Here is a 10373-nt window from a genome sequence, read left to right on the forward strand (position 1 = left end):
GCTTACACAAGGAGAAGGGACAGATCCTGAGAGGGCTGTGGGGAGCCCCAGGGGGTGGCTGTGGCCCGGGGCAGTGATTTCACATCACCAGCTCTGCAGCTGTCCTATTGCAGAGCCAGGAGCAGATGTGGTGAGGATGGAGGAGCTTGCTGGGCGCTGGGGAGCCCCCCCGGAGCTGCTGAAAAGTCCCTGCTCCCACACTTCCAAAACCCGAGTGATTTACTGGCTTTGCTGTCAGAGCTCCCAGCACTTTCTATCTTTGGATCTCTCAGCTAAAAGTGAGAGCTGAGGATTTCGTGGAGCTTTAGTGCAGTCGCCACATCCCAGCTGAGCTCTGCTCCAAAGAGCCTGCGCAGGAGCCCCCGGAGCAGCCGGAGCCGAAGGCATTGCCCGGAACACCCCAGGCCAAGCAGAGCCCCAGGCCAGGCAGTAAAATCTCCACAAGCTGTTCCTTTTGATGAGCCTTTCTGCCAGGAGAGATTTCCCACTGTCCGGATGTGGGAATCCCACCTGGACTGTGTCCCTCCCCAGTACAACCCCACCCTGCCTCTGCACCTGCTCCACACCTCCATCCCAAAGGGAATGCAGGTCCCTCACTGTCAGGAACTGAGACACCTCCCCTGCATCCTTCACTGCTCCACAGGGAATCCTGAGCAGCCCTTTTCCTGCAGCCATCAGGCTCTGTCAGGCACCAGCAGCCTGGTAGGACAGAGCAAACACAAGTATAACTTGATGTATCTCCAGAATTTAAGCAGAGCAGCAAAGTCCTTCCAAAATCCAGTAGGAGAACAAGAAGAAGGTTTCCTTCAGGTCTGCAGCCAATCAGGGATACGGCTGAGTCCTCCCAAATCTCCTCTCTCAGAGGGAGGCACAGGGATACCTTAAATTCCTGTTCACATGACAAGCCACCCCTCCGCTGTCACCTGCAGGATGACGTTGGCTGATGAGTGAGTCAGGCAGCTGGAGCAGTGACACATCATCCTGCTCTACAGCAAACTAGCAAGCTCTTGTTGAGCCTCATGTCAGTCAGCCTTCCCATCCAGCCACCCTGGGACAGCCCTGTTACTATTATACATCAGAAAGACTAATTTTAACAGAGGCTTGCACAGCTGAGTCTCCCTCGAGCCCTCCACGGAAACCCCACAGCACCCAGATTTCCAGGCATCCCAACCCATGAAAGACATTCCCACAGGAGACCACCAAGGACACCACTCTGACTCACAGACCTCCTGTCATCATTCACGCTGAGTTGTTGAAAGGAAGAAAAACATCCATTTGGTTGTGAGATTAAAAAAAAGGACTAGGATTCAGATCCCTCCATTCCGAGCACAAACCCCACGACGCCTCTGACAATGAGATTATTTACAAAAATCTCTTTAAATCTCTGCATGCCCTGACTTTCCCCTTGCTTATTCTCCTAATTACGGCGGTGACATGGTTCTTCCTTGCTGGGAGATGATCCCATTGCTCTAAAACTATCCAGGTATCACTGACTGCCCAGCAGAACCATCAGGAGAGTGTTTTGTGGACAGGCAGGACCAGACTTATCCTGGATGATGGGCTCTGGATGACTCAGAGAGATGATAGTGCCACAGTGGTGTCACCTGGGTGAGGTGTCACCAGCCTCAGAAGTGTCACCTGGGCCCCTCCCTTGGACAGAAAACAACATTACTGCTGCTAAGAGCCATCAGGTCCTGGGTTCTGGGAGGTGCCTGGGGCAGGCACTGAGGCTCCTGCTCCTCCTGGGCAAGGCAAACCACTGGGAGCAGGGAGTGCTCCCATCTCAAGAGCTCCCTTCTCTGCTTTCACGTTTAGCCCACTTCAGCCACGATGAAGAGCACCCCAAGGAAGGCAAAGAACACATGAGAGGCAGGAATTCCCATGAGCTCCTTTGAATTAAAAACAAGCTGCAAACAAGGAAGACATTCCTCTCCCTGTGCTCCCAGCGCTCTCTCCGCAGCATTTCGGGATGTGCTCTGCTGGATGTGCTTTGCCACTGAAACTCAAGGTATCACCCCCTGTCCATCTCCCACAGGAGCCGTGTCCCAGTCACACCCATGGGCCCCTCTGCCCCCCTGCGTTTTCCAGGGGAGCTCTACCCAGCTGCAGGAGCAGTTCTGACCCATCAGGAGCCAGTGCAGGACGTGGCCCCATGGCACACACACAGCCCAGCTGTGTTCCCACTCCAGGTTTACTCACTGATCTCCAGCTGCCTCTGGATCCTGCCCTTGCAGCGCTCCCGGTAGTCGGTCTGCGTGGCGTTGTACTCGGACATCACCTCCACGAACTTGCGGGACAGTGTGGAGTGCTGTGGAGGGGAGAGGAGGAGGGAGGGGGGTGAGGGTCCTGCAGGAGGGAGAGCCCTGCCATCCCCGTGGCAGGGAAGGCTCAGTCCTGAGCACCCCCTGCACCTCCAGCCACCCCAAAGGCATTTCCAGCCCAAACGCTGCACTAAGGGGGAGGTGGCAGCAGGTGACACCCCTCAGCCTGAGCACAGCCTCCAGCCCCCAGAGGACACCCTGGGGTGGTTGGCAGCACCCCCCTCACACCACTTGTGCTCAAGCAAACTGGAGCTGAGGCCAAGGCTGCTCAAAGTCACAGAATCACAGAATCATTTTGGCTGGAAAAGGCCTCCGAGATCATCAAGTCCAACCTGTGCCCTGATCCCCACCCTGTCCCCCAGCCCAGAGCACTGAGTGCCACCTCCAATCATTCCTTGGACACCTCCAGGGATGGGGACTCCACCACCTCCCTGGGCAGCCCCTTCCAATGCCTGATCATCCTTTCCATGGAGAAATTCTACCTGATATCCAACCTGAACCTCCCCTGGAGCAACTTGAGGCCGTTTCCTCTTGTCCTGTCCCTTGTTCCCTGGGAGCAGAGCCTGACCCCCACCTGGCTCCAACCTCCCGTCAGGGAGTTGTAGAGAGTGAGAAGGTCCCCCCTGAGCCTCCTTTTCTTCAGGCCGTGTTGGTGCAGGTCTTGTCACACCTGGAGCAGCCCCAGCCAGCACAGCCCTCCTTCCAGGACACAGCACTGGAGACATCTCGAGGATACACTTGGATTTGCTCTGCAGCTATTCTGAGCCATCATCAGCACAGTATTCATGGCACAGCCTCAGCCTCAGTTCATCTTCTCCCTCCTCCACCTCAAACCTCACACAAACGCACCCGACAGCTCCAGGCTCTGCTCCAGAGGTGCTGGCCCAGAGCAAGGTCAGAACGGCTCCTGAGCACCTCAGCCCAAAATCCAGCAATGCCATGACATGCCATCCAAGGGACTGCCTTTCCAAAACTGTTTTTCCTAAAATCCACTTCATTCTCATTCAGCTGAAAACTACCAACCTATGCTGATCTGCAGTCAAATATAGCCTGGGTGCTGAGTGACACCCTTCCTGCTCGCCAGCACACCACGCTACACCTCTTTTGCTTCAGAAGTTATTTAACTCAGTGTTTATTTTCTCAGATTGCTATTTTATGTTCCCACGGGCATCCCACATGTCTACAAAATGCATTTGATTTTTGAAGGAACACAGAGTTTCATGCAAAATGGGCTGGAAAAAAAGCACTTGAGATGGCTTTCAGTTATTAAATAAAGCTACCTGGATATTCACAGCAAATCAAATGCATACCAAAATGTACCTTGTGTTTGAAAGAAACTCATTAAACAGAAAATACTAACTACAGTTAGGAAATGGGGTTGTTTCAACCAGGGCCAGCAACTCTTCACTCCTCAAATGTGGGGAAGGTAGCCCAAGCCAGAGAAGCTGTGGTTGTCCCATCACTTAAAGTGTTCAAGGCCAGGTTGGACAGGGTTTGGAGCAACCTGGGCTAGTGGAAGGTGTCCCTGCCCATGGTAGGGGGTTGGACTGGATCATCTTTGAAGGTCCTTTCCAACCTCAGCAGAGCTCTGCCCATGCTGGGTCCCTCCAGGAGGGACAGCAGAGCTGCCTGCAGGGGACTTGCTGCTCTCCTGCTACTGCACCATCCTTTGTTTCTGCTGTGCCCCAGCAATTCCCTGTCCCACCTGCCCTAGAGACAGGTGGGCCTTTCCCTTGCCCCAGCTTTGCAGAGTGTGGAGCTGGGGGGTGCTGGGGTTCCAGCTGGGAGCTGCCTCTGCAGAGGTGATCTGTTATCATCACTGCCATACCGATCCAGCACCGACTGCGGATGGGAGAGCAGGCTCTGCGAGTGGCTTCTCAGACTGAGAGGGAGATAAACAAACTATAAACACCAGAACTCTTTCAGCACCGCTGCAGAGTGTGGAGAAAGCAGGACTTTTACTGAGCTGTGTATGTGCAGGACCCCCGTAAGAGCCGCAGATCACATCCCACCCCAGGTGATGAAGAGCAACACTGGCAGCTCCTGTTGCCTTTAATAATTTGCTAAACCTCACTGCTGGCTGCAGAGCAAGGCTCTGAGATGCTTTGTCTTCACCCACATCCCCCAGACCAGGCACTGCAGTGACACAGGGGCAGATTCCAGGCTGGAGCAATGGCTGCATCCCCCCGGGGTGCTCTCTCACCAAAGCATCACCAGAAGGTAAAAAAACCTACACAGCAACCTTGCACAGTGGGGCAGGAGACAGAGCTTCACTTAGAGAAGGCTGTTCTATAGCCAAGCACAGCCCACCTCTCCCAGCACCTCCTGGAATCCCTCAGCTGCCAATTCCTGTCCTCCTGGTGCCAGAGGGCAGAGACTCACCTGAGTTTTCCTTATCCGCAGGTCAGCCGATGACCTGTTCAGTCCTTCCTCTTGTTCAATACTCTGCTCAATACCTGGTTGGGGTAGAAGGACACAGATTATTTTGTGCTGTTTGGAGAAGAATCACAGAATCAAGAAGGTTGGAAAAGACCTCCATGATCATCAAATCCAAACTTCGACCTCATGCCCGCGAAAGCACAGCACCAAATGGCACATCTACTAACTTCTGAACACTTCCAAGGATGGTGACTCCACCACTTCCCTGGAGAGCCTGTTCCAATGCCTGACCAAAGGAAAGGGTTTGTTTGGCAAAGGGACTGTGAGAGACTGAAGCCTTTGGATCGAGGAGTTCCCAACTCTTGACTCCGGCCTGACATTTAAGCCTGGGCTGGCAGCAAAGCCCCATTTCATGACTGCAAAACACCTGGTGCCTGGCCACTGGCTGAGATTGGGGGCTGTCAAGGACAGCGCTGTCATTCCCAGGCAGGTGGGCCAGGATTTCCATACAAAACTGATACGATGCCCAGGTCAGTACTCAAACCAAATGGAGAGCTGTTCTGCCCAGCGACTCAGGAGGAGGAAACCCAGAGCTAAAATGTCTCTGCAAAGTACCAAACCTCAAGACTTCTCCAGAGACCCTAAAAATAGCAGCTCCTCCAGCTGCCCAGCCTGGCACAGGGAGGACTCACCAGGCTGGCAAAAATGCACTTCACCATGCTGAGCAGCCCTGCAGCAGGGCAGGGATCTGCCCCTTTAATTATGCAGCTAATTGAGATGAAGCTCTCACTGCCCAAAGCCCATGAATCATGTCAGGGAGGAGCAGTGCCCCATGTCCCACCATGGTTTGGGCAGGGAGAGGGCACAGGACTGCAGGGCAGGAGGGTTGGCACAGATGAGGGCAGTGCAATCCTGCCCCATCCCTGGAACTGTCGAAGGCCAGGTTTGGACAGGGCTTGGAGCAGCCTAGTCTAGTGGAAGGTGTCCCTGCCCATGGCAGTGGGGTGGAACAAGACGGTCTTTAAGGTCCCTTCCAACCTGAACCATTGCATCCTTTAGGATTCTATGAAACCTTCTCCTCAAGGCCAGCTCAGGACCTGCTAATTCAAAGACTCAATTTCAGAGACTCATAAAGCCTGGAAGGAAGCTCCCATCAGGAGGCTGGCCAGCCTGCAGGTGCACACATCTCCATGTAAACCACCAGGTGTGAGCTGGAGGCATCCCCTCAGTGTGGCTGAAGACCCCATTCCCAATGCTGACGTCCCACAGCTCTCTGAGCCTGGCTGTTCCCAGCACCTTCCCCACTGGAGCAGGTCCCTCGAGCCCAGCATGGGGCAGGTTCCTCCTGCAGCAGAGGCTCCCCATTCCCTGGAGCTGCCCCCTCAACCTCCAGCACAGCTCAGTGTATTCCAGCAGCAACTGGGCTTCCTCCACCCTCGTCACAAACCCATTCCCAAGGAACAGTATTGGCAAACACTGGGCATTTATGATAATTAATAAAATCACATTTTCCCAAGAAACTGGTAATTAGAGTTAGCCCCTGCATGAGCAATATCTGGCCTGAAGAAGTCAGTTTGTTGTCAGCAGATGTTGTTTTGGATCAGTCCTGACTGTTTTCTGTCATTGATCATGCTGGCCACGAGGCGATTTGGGACAAAGCACAAGGACTAATCATCCTCTGCTCCAGGTAAACATGATACCAGGGAGTCTTTTCTGGAAGCAGAAAACAGGAGTTGAAGCCTGTCCTGCAATCCTTCAGGCTCTCAAAGCCTCTTAAAAAACACCAAACAAAACACTAATGGAAAAGGATTTTTGTTTTGCCATGGGATAAGCACCAGCTCCTCTCCCACCCTTCAGACAGCCAGGTCTCCTGCACCAATCTCAACCAAATCCCACCCTGGTGTCCAAGACTACCAGAGACAAATCCAAGCTGCACCAGTGTCCTCACTGACCCCCTGAATCCCTGGAGTCCAGTCATGGAATTCTGGGCTCATCTGAGTGCTCCAGTACAACCCTGTCCATCAGCAGGCTGACACTCATGTTGTTCTCACTCCTCACTGTCAGACAGACTGACTGACTGTTCCAGTGGTGGAAACTGAAGGTCATGTCCTGCAGCACATCCCACAGCAGCACCTCTTCACCCACCCAGCCCTGGAGCCCACCCTTTGGCTGTGCCAGGGGTTTGCCCAGAGCCCAACACCTGCCAGTGGTGGTGGCACAGGACTGGCTTGGACGCCACCAGGCACTCGTGGCCCCATTCCCTCATCTCCATCCTGGGAACAGGGCACAAGGGGGCAAATTCACAAAGGGCAAATAAAAGCAGCTGGAGGGTGCAGGGGGAGGGAAGGTGATGGCCATCCCTGGGGTGCACCCCCAGGATAGGAGTGCTCTGGGCAGAGCTCCACAGCTCCATCACGAGCCAACACTCACTCTTTAGCTTGGAGCGCACTTTGTTCGCCGTCTTCTTTATGTCAGACATCAGCTCTTCCAGCTCCTCCTTCGTTTCTGGGGAGAGAGGAAAGAGCAACATGGATATGTTGGAGACACTGCAAAAATCTGCTGCCTGGCCCTGCAGTGTGTGGAGACCAGAGCTGGGAGCACTCCCACCCCCTGCCTGGGAGCACTCCCACCCCCTGGACTGGGAGCACTCCTGCCTCCAGACTGGGAGCACTTCCACCTCCAAAGTGGGAGCACTCCCCCCACCTAGAGTGGGAGAACTCCTACCCATAGACTGAGAGCATTTCCACCTCTCACTCCATGCTGGACTCTCCTCACAGTCCTGAGACCCCCCTGGAGCTGCCTCCAGCTCTGGGGTCCCAACTCAGGACAACAGGGTTAAACTGAACAAGGGTAGGGTCAGGTTGGACATGGGGAAGAAATGTTGGACCATGAGGGTGGTGGGCCCTGGCACAGGTTGCCCAGAGAAGCTGTGGCTGCCCCATCCCTGGAAGTGTCCAAGGCCAGGTTGGACAGGGCTTGGAGCAACCTGGCCCAGTGGAAGGTGTCCCTGCCCATGGTGGGAGGATTGGAATTCGATGGTCCTTAAGGTCCCTTCTAACCCAAACCATCCTGTGAGTCTGAACTCATCCAAGTTCCTCTCCCAGAAACCAGCATGTCCTTGATGGAGCCAGGACGTGCAGCTGTGCCCCACACCATCCTGTGCTCCAGAAACTGCTGGACCCCCAGACACAGCAGGGTTGGAGCAGGGGCACATCCCTGTGCCCAGCATTCCAGTACTCAGCTGTGCCCTGTCAGTGTAGCTCTCCCTGCTGCCACCCCAACGCTCCCTCTTGATTTTGATGAGATCAAGACTTAATTAAATAAAACACTGTTTAATATAGATGAGGCACACTGACTGAGTCATGTCAATGGCTCCAATGCCAGCTGCCAGTCACAGGCATAATTAGAAAATCCTGATGATGGCAATGTGCTGGGGGAAGGTCCCATCGTACCAGAGGCTGTACACATTCCTGACCCAGAGCTATGAACTTCAGCACTATTGGGAAAAGGAGAAAAGGGACACATCTGTGAATTCCTTCACCCCCCAATATTTGCTAGAGAATGAGCACAAATGCAGGGACAGGAAGAGGATATTTTCAGTTTGAGTTCTCATTTAAATGACTAATTATCTATTTTTTCCCATTCTTGAAAGAACATGTAAAAATAAGAAGTAAATAAATAATAAGAAATTACAATAATAAGAAATTAATAATTGTAATAACAAGGAATTAATGATTGTTTCTTAATAAAGCAACGAACCAGCCTGGGCTGAATAACTCCCTGAAACCATCCAGGCTGGGGAAGCAGACAAGGACCCAGGACTGCCATGAACACAAGGGAGTTGGGACTGTCCACCTGGAAAGCCAAGGGAGTTCCTACTGCTGCCTGCGACTGCCCTGCAGGAGGGTGGTGAGAAGCTGGGGCCAGGCATCCTGCTGGTCCTTGGAAGTGACCTTCAGCTTCCTGCTGAAGTTTCAGGGTGCACAGGGACAGGACAACCAGTGCTGGACCAAGCTGGGACAGCAAAATGCAAATTAGATATTGGAAAAAACAACGGTCATGAAGGCAGTCAAATACTGGACCCAGAGAGGCTGTGGGACATCCTTCCTTAAGGATATTCAGCATGTGGCTGGCTGAGCAACCAGATCCAATGGACTTGCTGGAGGGGACTGGGCCAGGGACCTCCAAGGCCCCTTCTCATCCATATCCCCTTCCCACCCATATCCACCCTCGATCCTATTAAACAATTTCACATAACTCACTGCCTTGTACCTTCCCTTCTCCCTGTCAAACTGGGCTGAGGGATTCTCCCTCTCTACTCTGCCCTCGTGAGACCCCACCTGCAGTGTTGCCTCCAGCATGGGGGACTCCAACATAGGAAGGACATGGAGCTGCTGGATAGAGTTCAGAGGAGGCCACAGAGATGTTCTGAGGACTTGAGCCCCTCTGCTCTGGAACCAGGCTGGGAGAGCTGGGGGTGTTCACCTGGAGAAGAGAAGGCTCCAGGGAGACCTTAGAGCCCCTTCCAGTGCCTAAAGGGGCTCCAGGAGAGCTGGAGAGGGACTTGGGACAAGGGATGGAGGGACAGGACAAGGGGGAATGGCTTCCCACTGTCAGAGGGCAGGGTTTAATTAGACATTAGGAGGAAATTCTTCCTGGTGTGGATGGGGAGGCCCTGGCACAGGTTGTCCAGAGAAGCTGTGGCTGCCCCATCCCTGGAAGTGTTCAAAGCCAGGCAGGACAGGGCTTGGAGCAACCTGGACTAGTGGAAAGCGTCCCTGCCCATGGCAGGGGGTGGGATGAGATGATCTTTAAGGATCCTTATGATCCCATGATACGCTGCCATGATGCTACCACTGAGGATGCACAGGGTAGGTAGTGAGCACAGTCCTGTGGTGGCCACTCAGGATGGGGACAGGACCACACAGAGGGATGCAGGGGACAGGGAACGGGAGCTGGGTGCCTTCCTCAAAATATTTCCAACTGAGCAGCAGAGAGAACTCTCCTTCTGGCTGGCTTTGAGTCACAGGCCGTGTGAGGATTACTTGGCGGCCTGGCAGGCACAGGCTGCCCAGACAATTATTTTCACATCCACGGCGTCTGTTTAAGTGACTCACTCAGATCTATTTAACCATTCCCAGAGAGTGACATCCAGCCACGGGAAGCTCAAGTACCACAACACTGTCACGCTATGGTCGGTGCCACCCCACACCAGAGCGGCACTGAGGGGGGAGAGGGGATGTTTCAGGGGATGGGTCAGGCTCCCCACATCCCACAGCCCACCTGGAATGTCCCCATGGCCACCAGCACAGCACGTGGGGCCACATCCCTGGTCCTCGCTGGGAGGGAGGAGGAGGCTTTGGTCCAAGGTCAAGTCTGGTGTCCCTGAGAAGCCCCAGGGCCTGCTGTGACCTTGTCCAGGAGGCAACCCAGGCAGTGCAGGGGAGGCAGGGGTGCAGGCAGGGGTGCGGGCAGAGGTGGGAGCTCTTTCTCCTTCCTCTGCCAGCAGCAAATGGGGCACCTGTCTGGCAGAGAGCAAACACCCAGCCCAGGCTGGTAACACTGCAGGCAAGCACACAGGAGCGGGCAGGTAAGAGTAGCAGGCAGGCAGGCAGGAACAGGCAGGAACACGCAGAATCAGGCAGGTAGGCAGGCAGGAACAGGCAGGCAGGA

General features: G+C 54.2%; 1 protein-coding gene across 2 annotated transcripts in view; it reads right to left on the minus strand.

Annotated features, from left to right (window-relative positions):
* Positions 1 to 10373, minus strand: part of STX1A (syntaxin 1A) — a 49181-nt gene that overhangs the window by 7177 nt on the left and 31631 nt on the right. For both annotated transcript variants that reach the window (XR_003915937.1, XM_029961317.1), the window contains exons 3-5: positions 7131 to 7205; positions 4704 to 4777; positions 2200 to 2308 (exon numbers count right to left, since the gene is read on the minus strand). Coding sequence is in view for 1 of the 2 variants with exons in the window: in XM_029961317.1 (XP_029817177.1) it covers positions 2200 to 2308; positions 4704 to 4777; positions 7131 to 7205 (258 nt within the window). In the remaining variant the exon portion in view is untranslated. The remainder of the gene's footprint in view (positions 1 to 2199; positions 2309 to 4703; positions 4778 to 7130; positions 7206 to 10373) is intronic.

Source organism: Manacus vitellinus, unplaced genomic scaffold (assembly GCF_001715985.3).
Source record: "Manacus vitellinus isolate BGI_N305 unplaced genomic scaffold, ASM171598v3 scaffold_32_pilon, whole genome shotgun sequence".
Taxonomy (NCBI): Eukaryota; Metazoa; Chordata; class Aves; order Passeriformes; family Pipridae; genus Manacus; species Manacus vitellinus.